Source organism: Alligator sinensis, unplaced genomic scaffold, assembly GCF_000455745.1.
Source record: "Alligator sinensis unplaced genomic scaffold, ASM45574v1 scaffold308_1, whole genome shotgun sequence".
Classification (NCBI taxonomy): Eukaryota; Metazoa; Chordata; order Crocodylia; family Alligatoridae; genus Alligator; species Alligator sinensis.
The window spans coordinates 1783870-1801301 of record NW_005842041.1 but is presented as its reverse complement, the minus strand read 5'-3'; the positions used below and the strand labels follow the sequence as shown (position 1 = coordinate 1801301).

The 17432-nt window shown below is 39.0% G+C and overlaps 1 protein-coding gene across 4 annotated transcripts in view; it reads right to left on the bottom strand.

The window, feature by feature from the left end:
• The window catches only part of PIP5K1B (phosphatidylinositol-4-phosphate 5-kinase type 1 beta), a 172640-nt gene that overhangs the window by 28165 nt on the left and 127043 nt on the right, over positions 1-17432 (bottom strand). For all 4 annotated transcript variants that reach the window (XM_006022615.3, XM_025202980.1, XM_025202982.1 and 1 more), the window contains one exon: positions 5220-5337. In XM_006022615.3, the coding sequence (XP_006022677.1) occupies positions 5220-5337 (118 nt within the window). The remainder of the gene's footprint in view (positions 1-5219; positions 5338-17432) is intronic.

Sequence of the window (17432 nt, the reverse complement as noted above, 5' to 3'; positions counted from 1 at the left end):
AGCAGGATAAATTACTTTTATGTTGTGTAATATCTACATCTTCAGAAGAAGAGAGAACCTTCTCTTTTAAATCTCTTTAATTTAAGTACTATAAACTCAAGCAGTTCATATAAATGCCTCTCTCTTTCCATAATTTTTAATCTTTAAAAGAATCAGGTTGTTCAAAATGAATTAATTGCAAATAAAATATTATTCATCTAACATGCCTACCCAAATTTTTATAATACTTGCATATTTGGAAGTCATTTACATTGCTCTATCTTTGCTCAGCATGAAGCATATTCAATTGTATATTAAAAAATTAATCAAATCTCATTTATTAACACGACTGAAAAGTTTAAAAAAGAAATATACCCCAGAAGCATCTCAGACCAAATTTAGAGTTTATATCTAAAAATGGAAACATTTTAAACTTGCAGTAGGAAACCACTCATATTTGTTTTATTGGGGCACTGGAAATGTTACAGTGTGGAATTTGCTCTGTGTTTACCAGGAACAGCACAATGGAACAAAAGAAAAGAAAAACTGAATAAGCATAGATATTATCACCATCACTCTTCTGTTCAGGGAGATTATCAGTCATACCTGTTCACTGTTCCATGATAAATTAATTTGTAATGCTAAACATGTTTCTGTATTTTGGAACCTGAAAAAAATACTATCACAACTATTTTTTGGTTTTGGCTTTGAAAATTACTTGTTGTTTTAAAGTATTTTCTAGGTTGTGTCATCTGCTTTTTTTTTCAGCAGAATATTATCGTATTTCTTCACAGATGAAACACAGGCAGTCCTCGACTTAAGACGTTTCGACTTACAATGAATGGCACTTATGACGTTTATAAATTGAAACCCTGTTTCGACTTTCTGACATCAGTTTCAACTTTATAATGCTTGATCTGACGCCACGCCATGCCACCAAACAAGTTCACTGCACCGCCCATCTCCCTGGAGAACATCTGTCCAAACTTCCTTGGACACTTTCTTTAAGAAAGCAGATAAGACTCCAGGAAACAGGGCAGCCAAGACTCCTGAGAAGACTCCAGCCAAGAGCCCTTCAAAAAGTCCAACCAAGAGCCCTTCAAAAAGTCCAGTAAAGTCACCTCAAAGAAGTCCTTCCAAATCAATATGATTGCTATTTACAATATAAATATATTAATGTAGCTATATTACTCATCTATAATTGATTAAGTACAAAATTCTGGGGGGTTTTGGTGAAAATAGAGTATTGGACCTTGGTTCAGGAACCAGTCCCCCATTTATAACATTGTTTCCTATGGGAAATATTCGAGTTACAACATTTCAACTTAAGAGGTGGTTTTCAGGAACCAATTGTGTCGCAAGTCCGAGGACTGCCTGTATAAGAATCTAGCAGCAACTTCTCTTATTGCCGAACAATACAGACCAGCAGTAAGGAATTCTAGTCGGTTTCCCTTCCCACTAAACTTCCCAGTGAAGTGACTGCAGGAGTGCTGCACTCCATACTTTCTCCATAATGCCCAACACTAGTAGCATATGTATGTTCATAATACAACATGTATTATGTACTAGATATTAGAAACAGAAGACCCCATTCTGATTTCAAGCAAGAGTGAAGAGGAAGTGAGTGACTCATAGAAATACGGGATACATTTGTTTCTGGAAGGAAACAAATCCTGGTTCATAAGGTCCATTTCCCTCTTTTCACAGACCGTCGCATCATATCATTCCTTTCATAAAATGATCAAACTCCATCTCCAAGGTAATGGGGAGGGGTGGGGATTTTATACTGCTCTCCACTAGCCCTATATGGAAGTTCTTCCATAAACTCAGTGGTCTGATGGTTAGAAACCTCTATATTTTCAGACTAAATTCATTAATGGCCAGTTAATGCTCCCTTAGCCTAAACAGCAATTTTCTCTCTGTGTACTCACTGTTTCGAAGGTCAGGTTCTTTGAGTAGATATGATATCTTTTATAAAACCAACTAAATAGCTGGGAAAAAGTTCTTTGCAAGCTTTCAGGCACACACACCCTTCGTCTGTTTGCAGCTGAAAAGCCTGCAAACAACTTTTTCCCCAACCATTTAGTTGGTCTAATAAAAGCTGTCACATTTACGCAAAGAATCTTGCCTGCCTGCATCCTTAGACCAACATGGCTACAACCAACAACCTTACTGTTTTGTTGTATTTATAGGATTGCAATTAGGAAGTCAGTAACATACCAGTATAAAATAAGAGTGAAATCAAAATCAGGTCTAGTATCTGTGAGAACACATCTGATGGCTGCTATCCATAAATGAAGTCCAGAATATCTTTTTTTTTTTTTTTTAATGTTGGCTATGAGTTATGTTCTGTGTCCTCAAAAAATCTAAATACTCTGGAGCCATTTGCAACACAAACCATGTAGAGGTGTTCTGAGTGAATGTGTTCATTCAATTTCCTTCAATTTTCACTGATATGTAAGCAGTGCTGCTAGTTAGCATTGGGTTACTACTACATATTGTACTAATATCTTGTGCAGGATTTAAGGGTGGACAAGGGCTACAGATAGCCAAACAGTCAAGACTGCATCTGAAAGGTTATTATGTGCACCTGTCTATAAGATACAATAGTGCAGATCCAAACATTGCCCAATCATCGCAGTTTGGAAATTTTCTGACAAATCTTTATTTTTGCCAGGAAATTCTGGTTCATGGAGCCCAACATTTTTGCTTGGAAATGAGTTGGCCCAGCACTGAAAGTGCTGAAAGTCCCTCCAGCACTGGCTGGGGAACCCTTAGAATGAGCTCTGTCTGTCCCCTTTCCTCCCCATTCTGAAAACTTTGCAGCCTTGCAGGGAAGAGGGACTGCTGCTAGGGAAAACCAGCTGCATACTCAAAGCCAGAAGCTAGATTCCTCTCTCCCCTGGAACCAACAGTGTTTGGTCTGGGGAATCACCGTAACTCAGAATGCTTCATGCAAAGTGTTCTCAGTTACAGCGGGGAGATACATTTCTGTCTGCACCCCAGAAGTTTAAGATCGTCTGTTATTGTTCCAGTCTGATTTAAACCAAAACCAACATTTTGGGAAAAAAGTGAAATTTCTTGAGAACACCAATAAACCATAGTGCTCAGCTATAGCAAGCTCTTTATTTTGTACAATAAAATCACAACTTACTTTACCCTTTAATTCATCTTCTGTACATAATATAGTTTTACTAGATCCTGCCTTTAAGTTACTTTCTACTCCACAGTAAGTGATAACAAGTCTATTCTGTTATGCTGCTTTCTTCATTAACGGTATATATGACTGATCTTATCTTACCCAAGACCTTAAACTTCACCAAGAAGCTTAGTACTTCATAGCAAGAGAAGTAAGGGAGAAGAAGAACAAAGGAAGAACTGAAATCAAGTTAAAATATTACATATTATCATATCTAACTGAAAATAATGTAGTAGCCTGTCTTGTAAAAACACTGTTGATAAAAATTATTAACCTATTTGCTACCAGGAAAACAAAACAAAACAATCCTGTAAATTACTTTTAATAATGACGACTTTATAAGTTAATTTCTTTTGTGATGTTCTCAACAAATACTTAGATCCATCTGAGAGTTTCATCATGTTTCATGCTTTTTGTTTTGTTTTCATGGAGAATGTATAAAAAAAAAAATTACCTGCTTTGTTCCTACATTCATAAAAATATGCACCTTCCCCTTCCCAACTCCAATGATTTATCAGCATCCTACATACACCAAACTTCATTCGGTTTCAACAGCTCGGATTCAAGTCACTATCACTTATCACCACTGTTGCAGTTCGGGTCTAATATTTTTTTTTTAAAAAGGACTGACTGTTGAATCAAAATGGATATTGTGATTTGGTGACATCTTCAGAAGTCACCAATAGTTAGGATATGCACAGAGCTCTCTTTCTTAGCATCTGAAGTGAGTTTGGCCTCACAAAAGCTTATATCTCTCTGACTTAGTCTATACGGTACGTATTTTCTGTCTTCAGAAGTAACAGACTACCATATAAAGCTGTCCCATCTTACCTATGCACAGTTTTGAAGTACCTGCCCAACTCACACATCCATTTGATTTGTTTGAAGTAGCTAGCAAACATATCCGTACCCTTATCTTCACTTGGGTGATATAACCTCGTGTCCATAATTGTTTTAAGGTAGAACCTTCAGGGCACACCTTAAGACCATTCTCTTTTCACAGCCTTTTTGACTGAGGACATGGCAGGGGTACGTTGGGTACAGGCGTAGTCTGTCCTATGAAGCATTGACTTTGATCAATTAATTTAGGTTTGATCAGTTTTATGTGGTCATTCAGAGGCAACATGATGAGCATGCTATAAATCTACACGTATATTTCAGAGACAACCTCGGTGAGATTTCTTAAGGAGGACATTTAAAACTTTAAAGAAAATTCCTTTTTAAATTAAGCCCCTGCTGAATTTCCTGGGCAAACTCTTATCTTCTAGCTATCTTTCTTTTATACTTTGAAGCTTTAACAACAACTATTATTATTATTATTATGTCTACAACAGTGCCCAAGAATGCAAGTGCTAAACAAACAACATAAGCATTTTATCACTTTCTATAACACTCAGCTACGATGTGGGCTTGGGAAGAAGTTGCTCATTCTAAGCACAGCAAGAATGAGACTGCTCATTGGAAACTAAAGCAGCAAAGGAAAAACATTTCCAGCATATTCCTGCAACCACAGTGGCACCACTCAGATTGAAAAAGGAACCAGCCTATTAGCATATTTCAAGTACAGCTCTGCATAGCCACCTATTCTTTTCCCCTGTATACAAATAAATGATACTTTTTCCATCTGGAAAACAGGCATGACTGACAGTTTTCCATCTGGGAAACTGGCATGAATAAGTTTTCCATCTGGGAAAACTGACCTTCAGTGTTGAAAAAAGTAGAGTGAAAAAAAACATTTAGCTTTTTCCACAAGCTAACAGAAATGACTACTTGGCACTCTCCGTCTGTCTGCCCGTCTGTTCCCCCCCCCACACACTAGGTAAAATAAAATTAAACAGCACCTAGCAAACATCTGGAGTAAAACTCATTTAACAAGGTACTTAAGCATATGTCTGACTTCAAACACTTGGGAAAATAAAGCAATTAGGCTACTGTGCTTAAAACTGGGCATGCATTTACATACTGTACCTGGGCCTAAGTAACAAAAATAAGTAAAAAAGAAAAATGATAAGAAATGGAAACAACACGTTTGACAACTTACTAAATAGACATCCAAAACTGAAGCATTATCATTCTCCATTTCCAGTGTGCTCTGTTCTGAAGTCAGGTAGATGGCACTGTCTTCTAATGTAAATGTTGAACTCGACGGTAACCCTTTACTGGAAATGGAAAAGGAAACATAACGAACACAAGAGGTAAATTACCAGAACACAAACATAAGACCTGAAACTTTAAAGCACAAAACCCCTCCTAAATTCTTACTTTTCCTTCTATTTGGTGAAAAAAGTACATTTCAAAAGACATTAGTTACATATGTAATTAGTGCAGTGAGGCAATAAGAAGAGCTAATCTTTATGCTGCAAGTGCAGTTATTTGATTGCTGGGCACATTCATGGAGAAGCAGCCTGGAATCGCAGGGATACTTCTGCATCCTTTTTGCAGGTAGATTTTGGGCCTCCATCTTAAAAAATTAACCTCTAAAGATGTGGTTCTTAACTGGGGTGCCATATTTTTCTGTACTAAAAAAAGAAGTAAAACCTAAGAGCTGGCATTTTCTGAGGGATGTCTTGAGCCTAACAAGGGGCATCTCAAGGCTAAAAAGGTTAAGAACCACTGCTTTCAAGCTTGCATTTTCAAAGGAGCTTAAGCTTACATGATTGGCTCACTGAAAGTCAATAGCAACCATGTAGCTAACTCCCATCAGCTCCTTTGAAAAACACAACCTAGATTTTTAAAGCCAAATTTTTAGATGGTGAAACTGCATTTCACCCACATATTGTGGGTCACAACTGCACATGGAACTGCATAAAATGGTACCATGCTGTGATTTAAGGAGAAAAGATTAATTTTTTCCTTCCCTGGAGAGTGATGCAATTCATGGTTTACCTACTTACACTGTGCATTTAGGACAGGATTTGCTCTTATGCTTACTCCCAAGGGAAATCAAATCAAATTAATATTAAGCACTGCACTGGTCAGTTTTTGAGACTTGGCAAACTTATTACTTAAAAACTATAAAACCAATACAAATTTAGACTATAAAACTGAATGGAAAAAGTGGTCAGCAAACCTGATGCCATATTCCTATTAGGTGCACAGTATTACATTAAGATAAACTATTGCTTTCATGATGTCGTACATTGGATGTCCTCAGTAATGAGGCTCTATCCCCTTGCCTCCTTCTGGACTGATTTAATTCTCATTGACTTTAGCAGGAGTTGGATCAGACCCTCTATCTATATTCCATTTAGCAACGTTTCAGTTGGGTCATTTTTTTGCCAATGCTTAGTTTAACTAATGGAATAAAGGAGACTCTTTGCCAGGGCAACACTGAAAGTGCTTCTTGAATGTTGACTACATTTTATCATCTTTTTTGCAAACCAAGCGCTGGCATGAAAGATACTGTCCTTGATAATAATAAAAAAAACTGACTAGAAATGAGTTGCTTTAGCTTTTGAGATTCAATTCTAATATTATAAAAGCCTTTGTCTGTCTGTCCGTAACGCTTTATTCGCACTCTGGTTGCCTCGGCAGCCAATCAGAGTGCTCTGGACAGACACACCCATGTGGAGTGCTGCCATAACAGTGGGGACTGGGGCAGGAGCCAGTGGGCTAGAGTGCCCCCCTCCAATAGCCAGCGGCGGGGGGAAGGCGGCAGGGAAGAGGGGAGGAAGGGAGGTGGGAGGAGCAGGAAGGCAGGGGGGTGGTGGTGACCAGTAGCTGCACCCTGCCACAACTGTCACTGTGGCCTGAAGGGGAGGGGGGAGCGGCACCAGCCCCAGCCCAAAGCAGCGGTGGGGAACGGCCCTGGTCCCTGGCCCAAAGTGGTGGGGGGGAGCGGCCCTGGCCCGAAGCGGCGGGGGGAGGCGAGGAGTGGGCTTGGACCCGGCCCAAAGCAGCGGCAGGGAGGGGGGGAAATGGCCCCAGCCTAAAAGGAAGGGGGATGGACGCAGGCCTCTGCCCCCACCCGCTTACTCCCCCCCCTCTTGATAGGTAATTTGCTAGTAAATACATAATGTCCATTTCAGACACCTGAGGGTGTGCAAAGGCAAGAGCACATACACACACACATGCATGACTCAGAAGAAGACAACAACGTTTTTGGGAGCTGGAGGATAGAAGTTAGTTACTACTTTTCTAGAAGGATGTGACATTAGAGGTTACAGAGACCAAAGGCTATTCTGTGTTTCGGATAGTTAGTCTCTGGACTTTTGGTTACAGATCACATTGTGGCAAGTTGCAGATTACAAAGCAAACATTCATTGCTACATTCTATTCTGTTAAATTAAGTAACTTAAATAGTTAAGCAGGCTCACCATATCCTAAGAAAACAACCACAATATGTTGTAACCTTTCCTGTCTTTGCCCCTAAAGCTGCAGTACTTGTATCCTACTGGCTCTCTACATCCAGAAAAGGAGCAAGCTTGCATGTTGGATTGGCAGCAGGGGAGGAAAGGTGCTTCTCTAGTTTCTCAGACCAAAACCATCTTCTCCCAGTCAAGTTAGTTTACTGGTTTCATTCAAAGCTTCCAAAAGAACAGCGTATTCTATTTTTTTGCCAGAAACAAAATGCTCTCCTTTCCTTACCACTGTACTTAATTTTAAGTTACAGCTGCTGCTGCTGTAGTCTGCTCTGAGGCTGCAGATGGCTACAGTGAGAACACACCAATAACATGATCTCAAGTGCTATATTCTTCTTTATGGCAATGTTGTGAAATATTTTTGGTTTATTTACTGTTCAGACACAATTCATTCTGGTAGCAGCAGCAGTAATAGCTTGTTTAAAAAATTAGAGGTACTGTCGTTTGTGAGGCAGGGGAAAGGGATGGGAGAGGCACACGGGCAGAGTGTGGGCCTAACTGGTGGCACACCTGCCAGGAAGGTTGCCCCCCACTTTTCCGCTTTCCCAACAGAAGACAGAATAAAAAGTAAAGGCCAAATGACACATCTTTAAGAGCAGCATACTTTCCATTATAGGTGGAAAGAGACACACACAGGCCAGGCTAAGGGACTGCTTCAGTATTCTGAGAAAGAAGAAGTGCTCAGTGAGCTAGCTAAGTTATGGAAACTGAATTACTGAGCACTAAACTGGAGAGTACAGACTCCAATGGCAAGGGACAATGGCAACCACCAAGAAAAAAAAAAAAAGGTATTGCCAGAAACCTTTCAGCAAAAACAACACCACTTTTATCCCAGAGGGTGGATACCCAGAGGCATATAAATTTCATGGCGAGGTCTTTTTCAGGGAGCAGAAAGAAGTTGCAACGACTACTATGACACATCCTTATAACAGAACACAGCCTCTTTTTTCATCAACCTCGAAATTCAGTAACTGGCAGATTACAGAAAATTTAACTCATACCTAAAGAAAAACTTTATTTCTACACAGGAAATAAAAAGAATGGTACTTGACATGGACAGAAGAAATTCTCCTAGTTTTACACAGCAGAAGTTTACTTTTAAGGTGAAACATCTGGTTTAGAAACAAGGCTGGAAAAGGCCAATGAACACAGACTGTCCGTATTGGGAAGCTAATCTGTGAAGTGGGGAAAGAAGTGGAAATTCTGAGTCACTGGCGCATTAGCGTGAAGTTGGAACCCACGCTGGTGTCAGAATGCCGACTTCAGCCATTGCCAGGATCCAAACTCTGCCACACATCAAGCTGCAGTGCAATGTTTATTAGTTATAAAATAACGTCACTTCAGTAACACTGTCAGTCTGCAGCAAACAGAGATAACTTCCAAACGGAAACATAACAGAATATGATGGCTGTGCCAACAAGGCTCCTCCATCAGAAATCAGCCTGATGGTAGACACTACTTTGCCATTTAGTTTATTAAAACTGCCATCTCATGACACAGTGGAGAAAGTTCCCAGCACAGTTTGGAAGTAATGGGGGGGTGTCAGGCAGGCAAATTACTGTTCACTTTGTCTTTGACTATATGATGAGAAACTAAACAGGCTTTCCCTTTTATTTTTCTGTGTACCTGGATCCTGCTTTGACAGGTACTTTGCAAGAAACACAAATAAGGATTGTGAGATTGGCATGAAGTTATGAAAAAATCATATGAGTTAAAGTGGATCTTCAGCAAATTTATAACAGCACAATTCTTATAGGTGACCTCTTCTAAGGCCCCTGCTACACATTATATATATCATGCAATTAACTGGTCAGTCACACAACAAATTTAAACTGGCCACACATGCAAAGTAAGACTAACCACAAGTGTAAAGTAATTATCACACAATTAACTGGTTAGACCAGCTACACATGCAAAGTAATTACCAAACAATAAAAATGACTGTCCATCTATAAAAGAGCCAACCAGCTAGAAAGCTGGTGCTTGAAAATGTGTGACAAATCTATAGCTGGTGCCTATCCAGCTTTAATTTGAATGTGTAGCAGGGCCCTGAGTGATATACAGGCAGTCCTCAGACTTATGACACAACTGGTTCCTGAAAACTATGTCTTAAGGCAAACTGTTGTAACTCGGAACCGATTTTCCCATAGGAAACAATGTTATAATGGGGGACTGGTTCTTGAACCAAGGGCCAATACCCTATTTTCACCAAAAATAACCAGGAATTTTGTACTCAATCAATTACAGATGAGTAATATAGCTACACTAATGTATTTATATTGTAAATAGCAATCATATTGCTTTGGAAGGCCTTCTTTGAAGTGACTTTGCTGGACTTTTTGAAGGGTTCCTGGCTGGAGTCTTCTCATGAAACCTGGCTGCAGGTTTTTCTGGAGTCTCGTCTGCTTTCTTAAAGGAAGTGTCCAAGGAAGTTTGGACAGATGTTCTCCAGGGAGATGGGTGATGCAGCAAACTTGTTCGCTGACGTGGTATGGCGCGAGATCAAGTGTTGTAAAGTCGAAATTAACATCAGAAAGTTGACAAAGGGTGTCAATTTATAAACGTTGTAAGTGCAAAACGTTGCAACTCAAAACGTTGTAAGTCGAGGACTGCCTATAATCCCACATGTTCCCTATTAGCTTATTTACTATTGAAGGCAACAAGACACTGCACTAGGGTAAAGAAACAGAGTACATTAAAATCTAGCAATCCCATTTGGGACAAACAACTGAACAGCCTGGAAATATCTGTTGAAAAAATTCACCAACTTTCCTAAATTTAAATAAGATATTTTTATCCTCCAACAAATTTCATTTTTAGTCATGTTGAATTACAGAATTAAAAAGTCCTAGGACTGTGCTCTGGAAACTAAAGATTGCTCTTCACAGAAGACAGACAGTAGTGAAAATGCAGTTTCCTATATTGCTCTATCTATATGCATCGACTCTGGCATACCCGTAAGACCTAGAGGATCATTAACTGTCTGTCTTTGCAGAATCCCAGGGAGGAGTGGGAGTAACAATTGTCAAAAGTACATTTTCTTTGTGATATAGACATGTCTCTAGGGAACTGACCTGAAATTACTAGCTCCATTTGTATAGGCCAAAAACCTAACAAATTAGACCCAAGCCAGCCGATTTTCTCTGTAGCGAAGCAGCACTATATTAAAAAAAGTTTTCGATGAGCAATGCATCAAGTGTTGAGTATCTCTGGGAGAACATACCTCTATGTATCAGTACCTTGACTAGTTGTCCCCTGACAGAATTCCCATAAACATGATAGCTCTTGTGTTAGGACAGCGTATCACATCTTCTCTGGATAATAACTATTCCAAGCCCAGGAAGGAAGGTAGAAAATACAGCCTTGGTTCACAACAAATGAAAAATGCATTTGGTACACAACGGCAGTAAAGTGGTTGTTCTAACAAGTAGACTTCTTAACAAATACTTCTGGAAAATGTATTATATACAGGTATAAATAGACACAGAAACAATTTGTCTTTTAAAAAAATGACATGATGTGATCCAAACATTACTCTTAATATGTTTCATGTTGTAATATAGCATCACTTCTGAACCACAATACTGCATGTAAGTCTTTAAATTCAAGTGCCGCATGAAAAAGGAGGGTCAAACTGCCTTATGATGAAGCACTGATATCTTATTTTTACTGCAATTACTGTTAAGAAGCATTAAAGCTATTGAAAAGCAGTAAGTGGGACTGACTTTTTAATGCACTTGCTGGCTTTGAAGTAGTTTGACAGGAAAGGTTCTTTTGTGCTACCAAACCTAAGCTAATTACAAACCATGACTTATGAACGAGTAAACATCCCAGATGCAGGCAGTCTATTCCATGAAGGTGACTGAGTCGGTAATTTTTTGCAGCTGCCATTATAAATCATAGTAACAGCTGGCATACAATTTCAGTACAAGAGAACTGGTGCAGGGGACCACCATTTAACAACTCAGTGTTTGAAACAACTCCAAAAGGTGATGCAAGCAGATAGCACATGTATACTGGAGGGCTGGATCTCGATTCAAGTGTTCTTTTGACCAATAAAGGAGTTCTCTCCGTGGCCTTTAAAGGATGCTAGGCCTCAGCAGAAGGGATAGAGGCCAGTAAATGGGACTCGAGTTGTCTTGAAGATGGAGAAATAATAATAATTTTAAAACATTATAGGATTCCGGGCAGAATGACATTTGTAACTTACTTCCACTAATATAGTGAAAGTGAGTGTAATTCTGAGCCCCAATCTACAAATATCTTTCTTCTGGAAACAAAAAATTAAGGCTAGACATACCAAAATGTCACGATTTCTCTAGATAGCTCACAGATTGTCTAAAACAGTTCCAATGCAGTGTGAAACATAGTACACCAACCTCTTCATAAAGCTTGATGAGGTGAGTCCATAAGTATGGGCAAAGTGACCTTACTTTGGTGCATAGACATTTTAGTGCACAGTAGCCTTGTAGAGTAGAACTGATAGCAATGCGAAGAGCTACTTTCATGACATACTGCATCAACTATTCAGATGCAACTCCCAATACTGCTACTGCATTCATACAGTACATAGAGTCCGCTCAGAACTGACACATCAGGAGGCAGAAAAAAATATCATCTTGTGTGAAATGACAATAGAGTGCATACTACATAGGGTTAGGTTTCTTATCCCCTTATGAAGATGAGGGTTTCCATCGACTGGTGGTTTAGAGCTGAAAAAAAAAAAACCCAGCTGCATTGGACTACTGAGATGTTTCAGCTATTTGCTGTGGCTTTTAATTCAAAGGGCACAGCTTCTTCAATTAGCTGCCAAGAACCACTGATGAGTTCCAAATGAGTGGAGAAATGGCAGTCTTTTAAGTAAAAACTGTGACAGAACAGTTGAGTGGCTTATCCTTAATTCAATAACCCACTGCAAATTGGGCAAGTTGTAAGGCACATGCTCAGGTGCTAGTTGAAAAAAAGCTAACTAAACAATGACATGGGGCTTGTGGCACTGCTGTCTTGATAAGGGAAACTGCAAAGAGACGTGGATATGAAAATAAACCTGTTTCAATCAGCAGTCTAGGCAGCTCTATCTGGAATGCCTAGAAGCCAAACTTTTATTGTCATTTGCAAAAATGCCACACACTCCAGGAGTTGGTTCAGAAGGCAATGTGGAAATATTAGCAAGATAGGTGAAGGAAGACATGCTTGATGTACTGGATTTACTACCAGTGGGAAAGTAATGCTGCCAGTGCCTATGACAGTAGGTTTATATAACATCTAAAGTGTTGGCACTATCTGTTAGACTGACTTGGGCCTGCAGCAAATTGCACGCTGATATTTCATATGTTTTCAAAGTTAAGTCATTCTGAATGACTGGAACCAGACTGTGCCACTTCAATGGTCATAGACAGCATCTTATCATGTCTGCTGAACAATTGTTTGGACCTGGTTATATCTAGCTTCTTTTTCATTATTCCTTGTAAGGAGAGAAAATAGTTTTCCCTGTGAGATTATATAGACTCTTATTTACAGTTACTTACTCCTAATGTGCCAGAACTGGTAACTGCAGTTATTCTTTGAAAAAAATGGAGCAGTCTTCAGTAAGAGACTGCATTTGCAAAGGTGAGTCACATTGTTACTCTTTTTTATAGGTAAGGAGGTCTAGGCACAAAAGTAAAATCAAAGAATTGGGACTAGAACTCTAATAATTTGTCCCACAATGTTGTACCTGTCCATGGATGAGACTATACTGCCTACTTGTATTGCGGAAGTGGGAGGCTGGGACTTAAAAACAACGAGCAAAATCTTAAAGGGATTAAAGCCTTCACTGTCAGCAGTCTGCAACGTATTTACTATTATTGCAGCGTTTCTCTGAAAACTCAATGAGAGGTTATAGTTTTGCAGAAATTCCATAAAGCGTAATAGGTAACAATACCAATAGGGTTTATCAGATGTTTAACAGGGTTTTATTACTTAAATAATACTTCTTTGACTTACCTGATATCACATGTTCTATTAAATTGAAAGACCTGGGGAAAACCTTTCACTAAGAAAAGCTGTGACATTCAATTTTTTTCACCTTGGGTATTTAATTCTTGTTACCCAGGATTTCTAAGTCAGGTGACAAGCCAAAAATGATTGGAGTTACAGCTCATCCTTATTTTATATCTTTAATCCTTGACTCATCTCCTTGTGTCTAGAAGTATCTAGGCAGACAGTCTAAGTAATTCTTCTGGGAATCAGCCATCCTATCAAACTCAGAACTTTGCTTTTTCTTAATGCTCATTCACTATGATATTTAATAGTTAGGTATATATAAAAATAATTAGAATATCCAAATATTTTCTATTAGTATATAACTGTTTTAATAATTTTATTAACAAAAAATAGTTCCATATAATTAAATACATTCAGCATCTCAGCAGAGTAGCACCATAAACACACAAACCATCTAAAATAAGATTTGTAGCAAAGCAAAAGCCATTTTTTTAGGTGCATACATTATTAAACATCCTCTAATGTCTCACTGACTAAAAGATTAAGTGTAAATGATACAGAACTCTCTAAAGGAAGAAAAAAGACTTGATTCCTTTAAAAAGTCATCAATCCTTTAATGCCAGCAGTAAAGGCTGATAATTTCAAATCTTTTATCTGAATCATGAAGAAGTCAATATTCTTTTAGCTCTCCAAGTAACTTGTGGAACAAAACCAGGCTTGAATAAACATCTACCAGCTAAAGTGGATGTAAAATTAAATTCTTTTTAGAATGTTTATTCTGTGCAGTGACTATTAGTGTGTATATGTACAGTGTTTAACAAAATGAGAACTTTGGAGGTTATGCAGTAAAATGCAACAGAGAATAAAACCAGGGCATCATTAATAAAATACCTGCAATGCATATTTAAAGTTCTGTTAGTACTCGGTGACTGGAACTTAACATTTCTGATAAATATTCAGGATATATGTTTGCATCATTGTGACACATTCCTGTCCCCTAAACACAGGGAATACGTGCAGTTAAGAAAATAGCAGGTCTTAAAACTAAGTTAAGATTACATTAGTTTTTTTAGCTTAAATATAGATATCTATATATAATATACTATTTCTGCTACAGGGCTATAAGCATCACATTCTGGTCTTTAAACAAATGTATTTTTAGACCTGCTGTTGCATTTCCCCTTCATTAAGATAAAGATACTCTAATACAAGGCTTCCTACTATACAACCTACAAACCCAGAGTTTCAAGACAAACAGGTAAACTGCTAGATTTTGGTAACACATTTCAAATTTCCCCATCAGAATGTTTAGGTTATAGTGCCTGAAGAATGAAAAATGTGTTATAAATTACTGCAGCTGTAATCCTTTAGGTTGGAGAAAAAAGAATGCTAAGGCAGCTTTTAAAAATGTGGAAAGCTCTGCAAAGAGGAAGAAATACTGCCTTAACCATGATTCCAGTGATTCAAGCAAATTAATGCCTTCTCTTCTGAATCTTAAATTAGTAATTGAACTGAAACTAACATGTGCATCTATATTTCTCTAAAAACTATAGAGTCCATGTAAAAATCTTTGAATTAATCATTAACCTTAATCAACCCACTTAATCATCAAAAGTCTGGAAATATGCAAGTTTAGGTTCCCACAGCAAGGTCTATATAGCTCCACTGCTTCATAAAAACTGCATGACTTTATAAAAACTATGGTACCAAAACACAGAAAGCATAATAGGCAAAGCTGACAGACATTAAACCTCCTCTGAAGGCAACAGACTTAAAGTTTTACTGTTTAATAGTATATATAGTCCATACAGAAGTCACATGGAGATAATACGCCATAAATTTAGACTGAAAAACATCAGCAAATAGTTTATAACCAAGAGAGTGCAATTCTGGAACCTGCCTTTAAATACGAGTCATGGAGATACAAGAAACCTTGTCAATTTTCGATGCATCTTAATTACTTCCTAAACATGCTTAATGTGCTAAGGATGCCCATGATAGAAGCAGCAGAATTTAATGAATCAGAAGGTGCCTCCTATTACCACATTTTATGTTCAGTACAAGTCACAAGGTAAGATAAATGCTTATGTGATCCCCTCTATGTTACATGTATTAACCCAATTAACTGGTTAACTGTGCAATTAATTTAGACTGGCTACATGTGCAAATTAACTATCGCACCATAAAAAAGTCTATCCAGCTATACAGTTAGAGCTGAAAAATGTGTATAGCTTGTTTCTCTCCAGTTTTAATTAACATGTGTAATAAGGTTCCCAAATGACTGGGAGCCCCATCCACCAGCTGCTGGGACTCCCAGCCACAGGGGTGCACCATATGCAGCTGATGGGACTTTCTGCCCCGGCAGCAGTGGGACTTGCAGCTGTGGGAGGTTGCTTCTTGCCAGTGCAGGGGGAGCCCAGGAGGGTGATCCCAAGCTTCCTCTGCACTGGCAATAAAGTGTGACTAGATTTGATTCTGGATCCCACAATCACACATCCTGCCAGGCATGTGACATGGCATGAGGTGCAACTGTGTGGATTGCACATCGGATTCTATCGTGCATTTACCTGAATGTATACATGGGCCCTGCGACTCAAAGGACAGAAGAGACATTTTGGATTAAAGGTGTTTAGGTCCGCACAAATCCTTTCACGTGAAATATGATACTATTTTTTAATGCAATTTTTATCAGTGCACTGATGATTGCTTTTAACTAGTGTACTGATGGTTGCTTTTAACCCGATTAATGGAGTCTGCTGCAGCCTCTGCATCATGTCTAGTCAGCATCCCTGTGCTTCAAAATGGTGGGGGGGGGGGGGGGGTTGAATGCGACAAACACATGACTTCAAAATGGTGGCGGGGCACTTGAATTCAAGTGCAAACGAGCTGTAGTTCAAGTGCCCCTGCTGCCATTTTGAAGTACAGGGATGCTGAATACATGTGATGCTGTGGGTTGTTTAATTAGAGCAGCTCTTAGAGCTGCTCTAATTAAAATGCTCCCCTCCTCCATCTCAGAGCACAAGGAAGAAAGCAAGCCAAACCTAGGAAAATGCAAAGTTTGTAAGAGTCTAAAAACAGGAGGGAGGCAGGGAATTATGAGGTGGATGCAATGATTCTTTTGGTATTAACAAGTTTCCACATTACATCATATTCTCAGCATGATTCTGGGAACAAATCTGTTTGGTCTACATACCCTGCATCTATCAATGTATGTATCCAGCAAACTCATGCTTCACTTTTGCTATCCCTCCTGCTGCTTTCTCTTTCCCCTGAACTAGCTGGTCTGCTAGAATACTCCTCCCCAGGAGCTCTGACTGGAAGCCATGGTGGTCAAAGCATCTTCCTGTACTTTTCCATGTCCTCAAGATCTCGTTCAAGATACTTCAGTAAGTGGCTCTTGATTTCCCAGACTTCCATAAAGGCCACGACCTCATTCAGCCTTTTACTAGTAAGTGAATTAAGGCCCTTTTTCATATCAAGACAAATTCTATATCAGTCATACTTTCAAGATACTGCAGCCTGTCACTTTGATTTTAGTTCATCAACCTAGGTTTTAAAAATGTTCTTAAGTGAAAAAAATTATATCACTCTTCCCCCCTTAGCACATATATAGATATTGCAATTACTCTGTTACCCAAACAGTGCCCAGTATTACCCAGGAACATAGGACTTCAAGGGGCTTACCAAGCCACCAAGTCTAGCCCCTAGTACAGATGTGTCAATCTCCTAAGGCAGGAGTGTCAAAGATATGGCTCATGGAGCCCTATCATTTGGGCTGGGGAACTACCTATTGGTCTCGTACCAACCCCACATGCCATGTGTAGCCAAGACATGCAGGCTGCACACGAGGCCAGGCCAGGATGTGTGCTGCATGTAGCACCCATGCTGGACTGGTGCCATATGCAGTG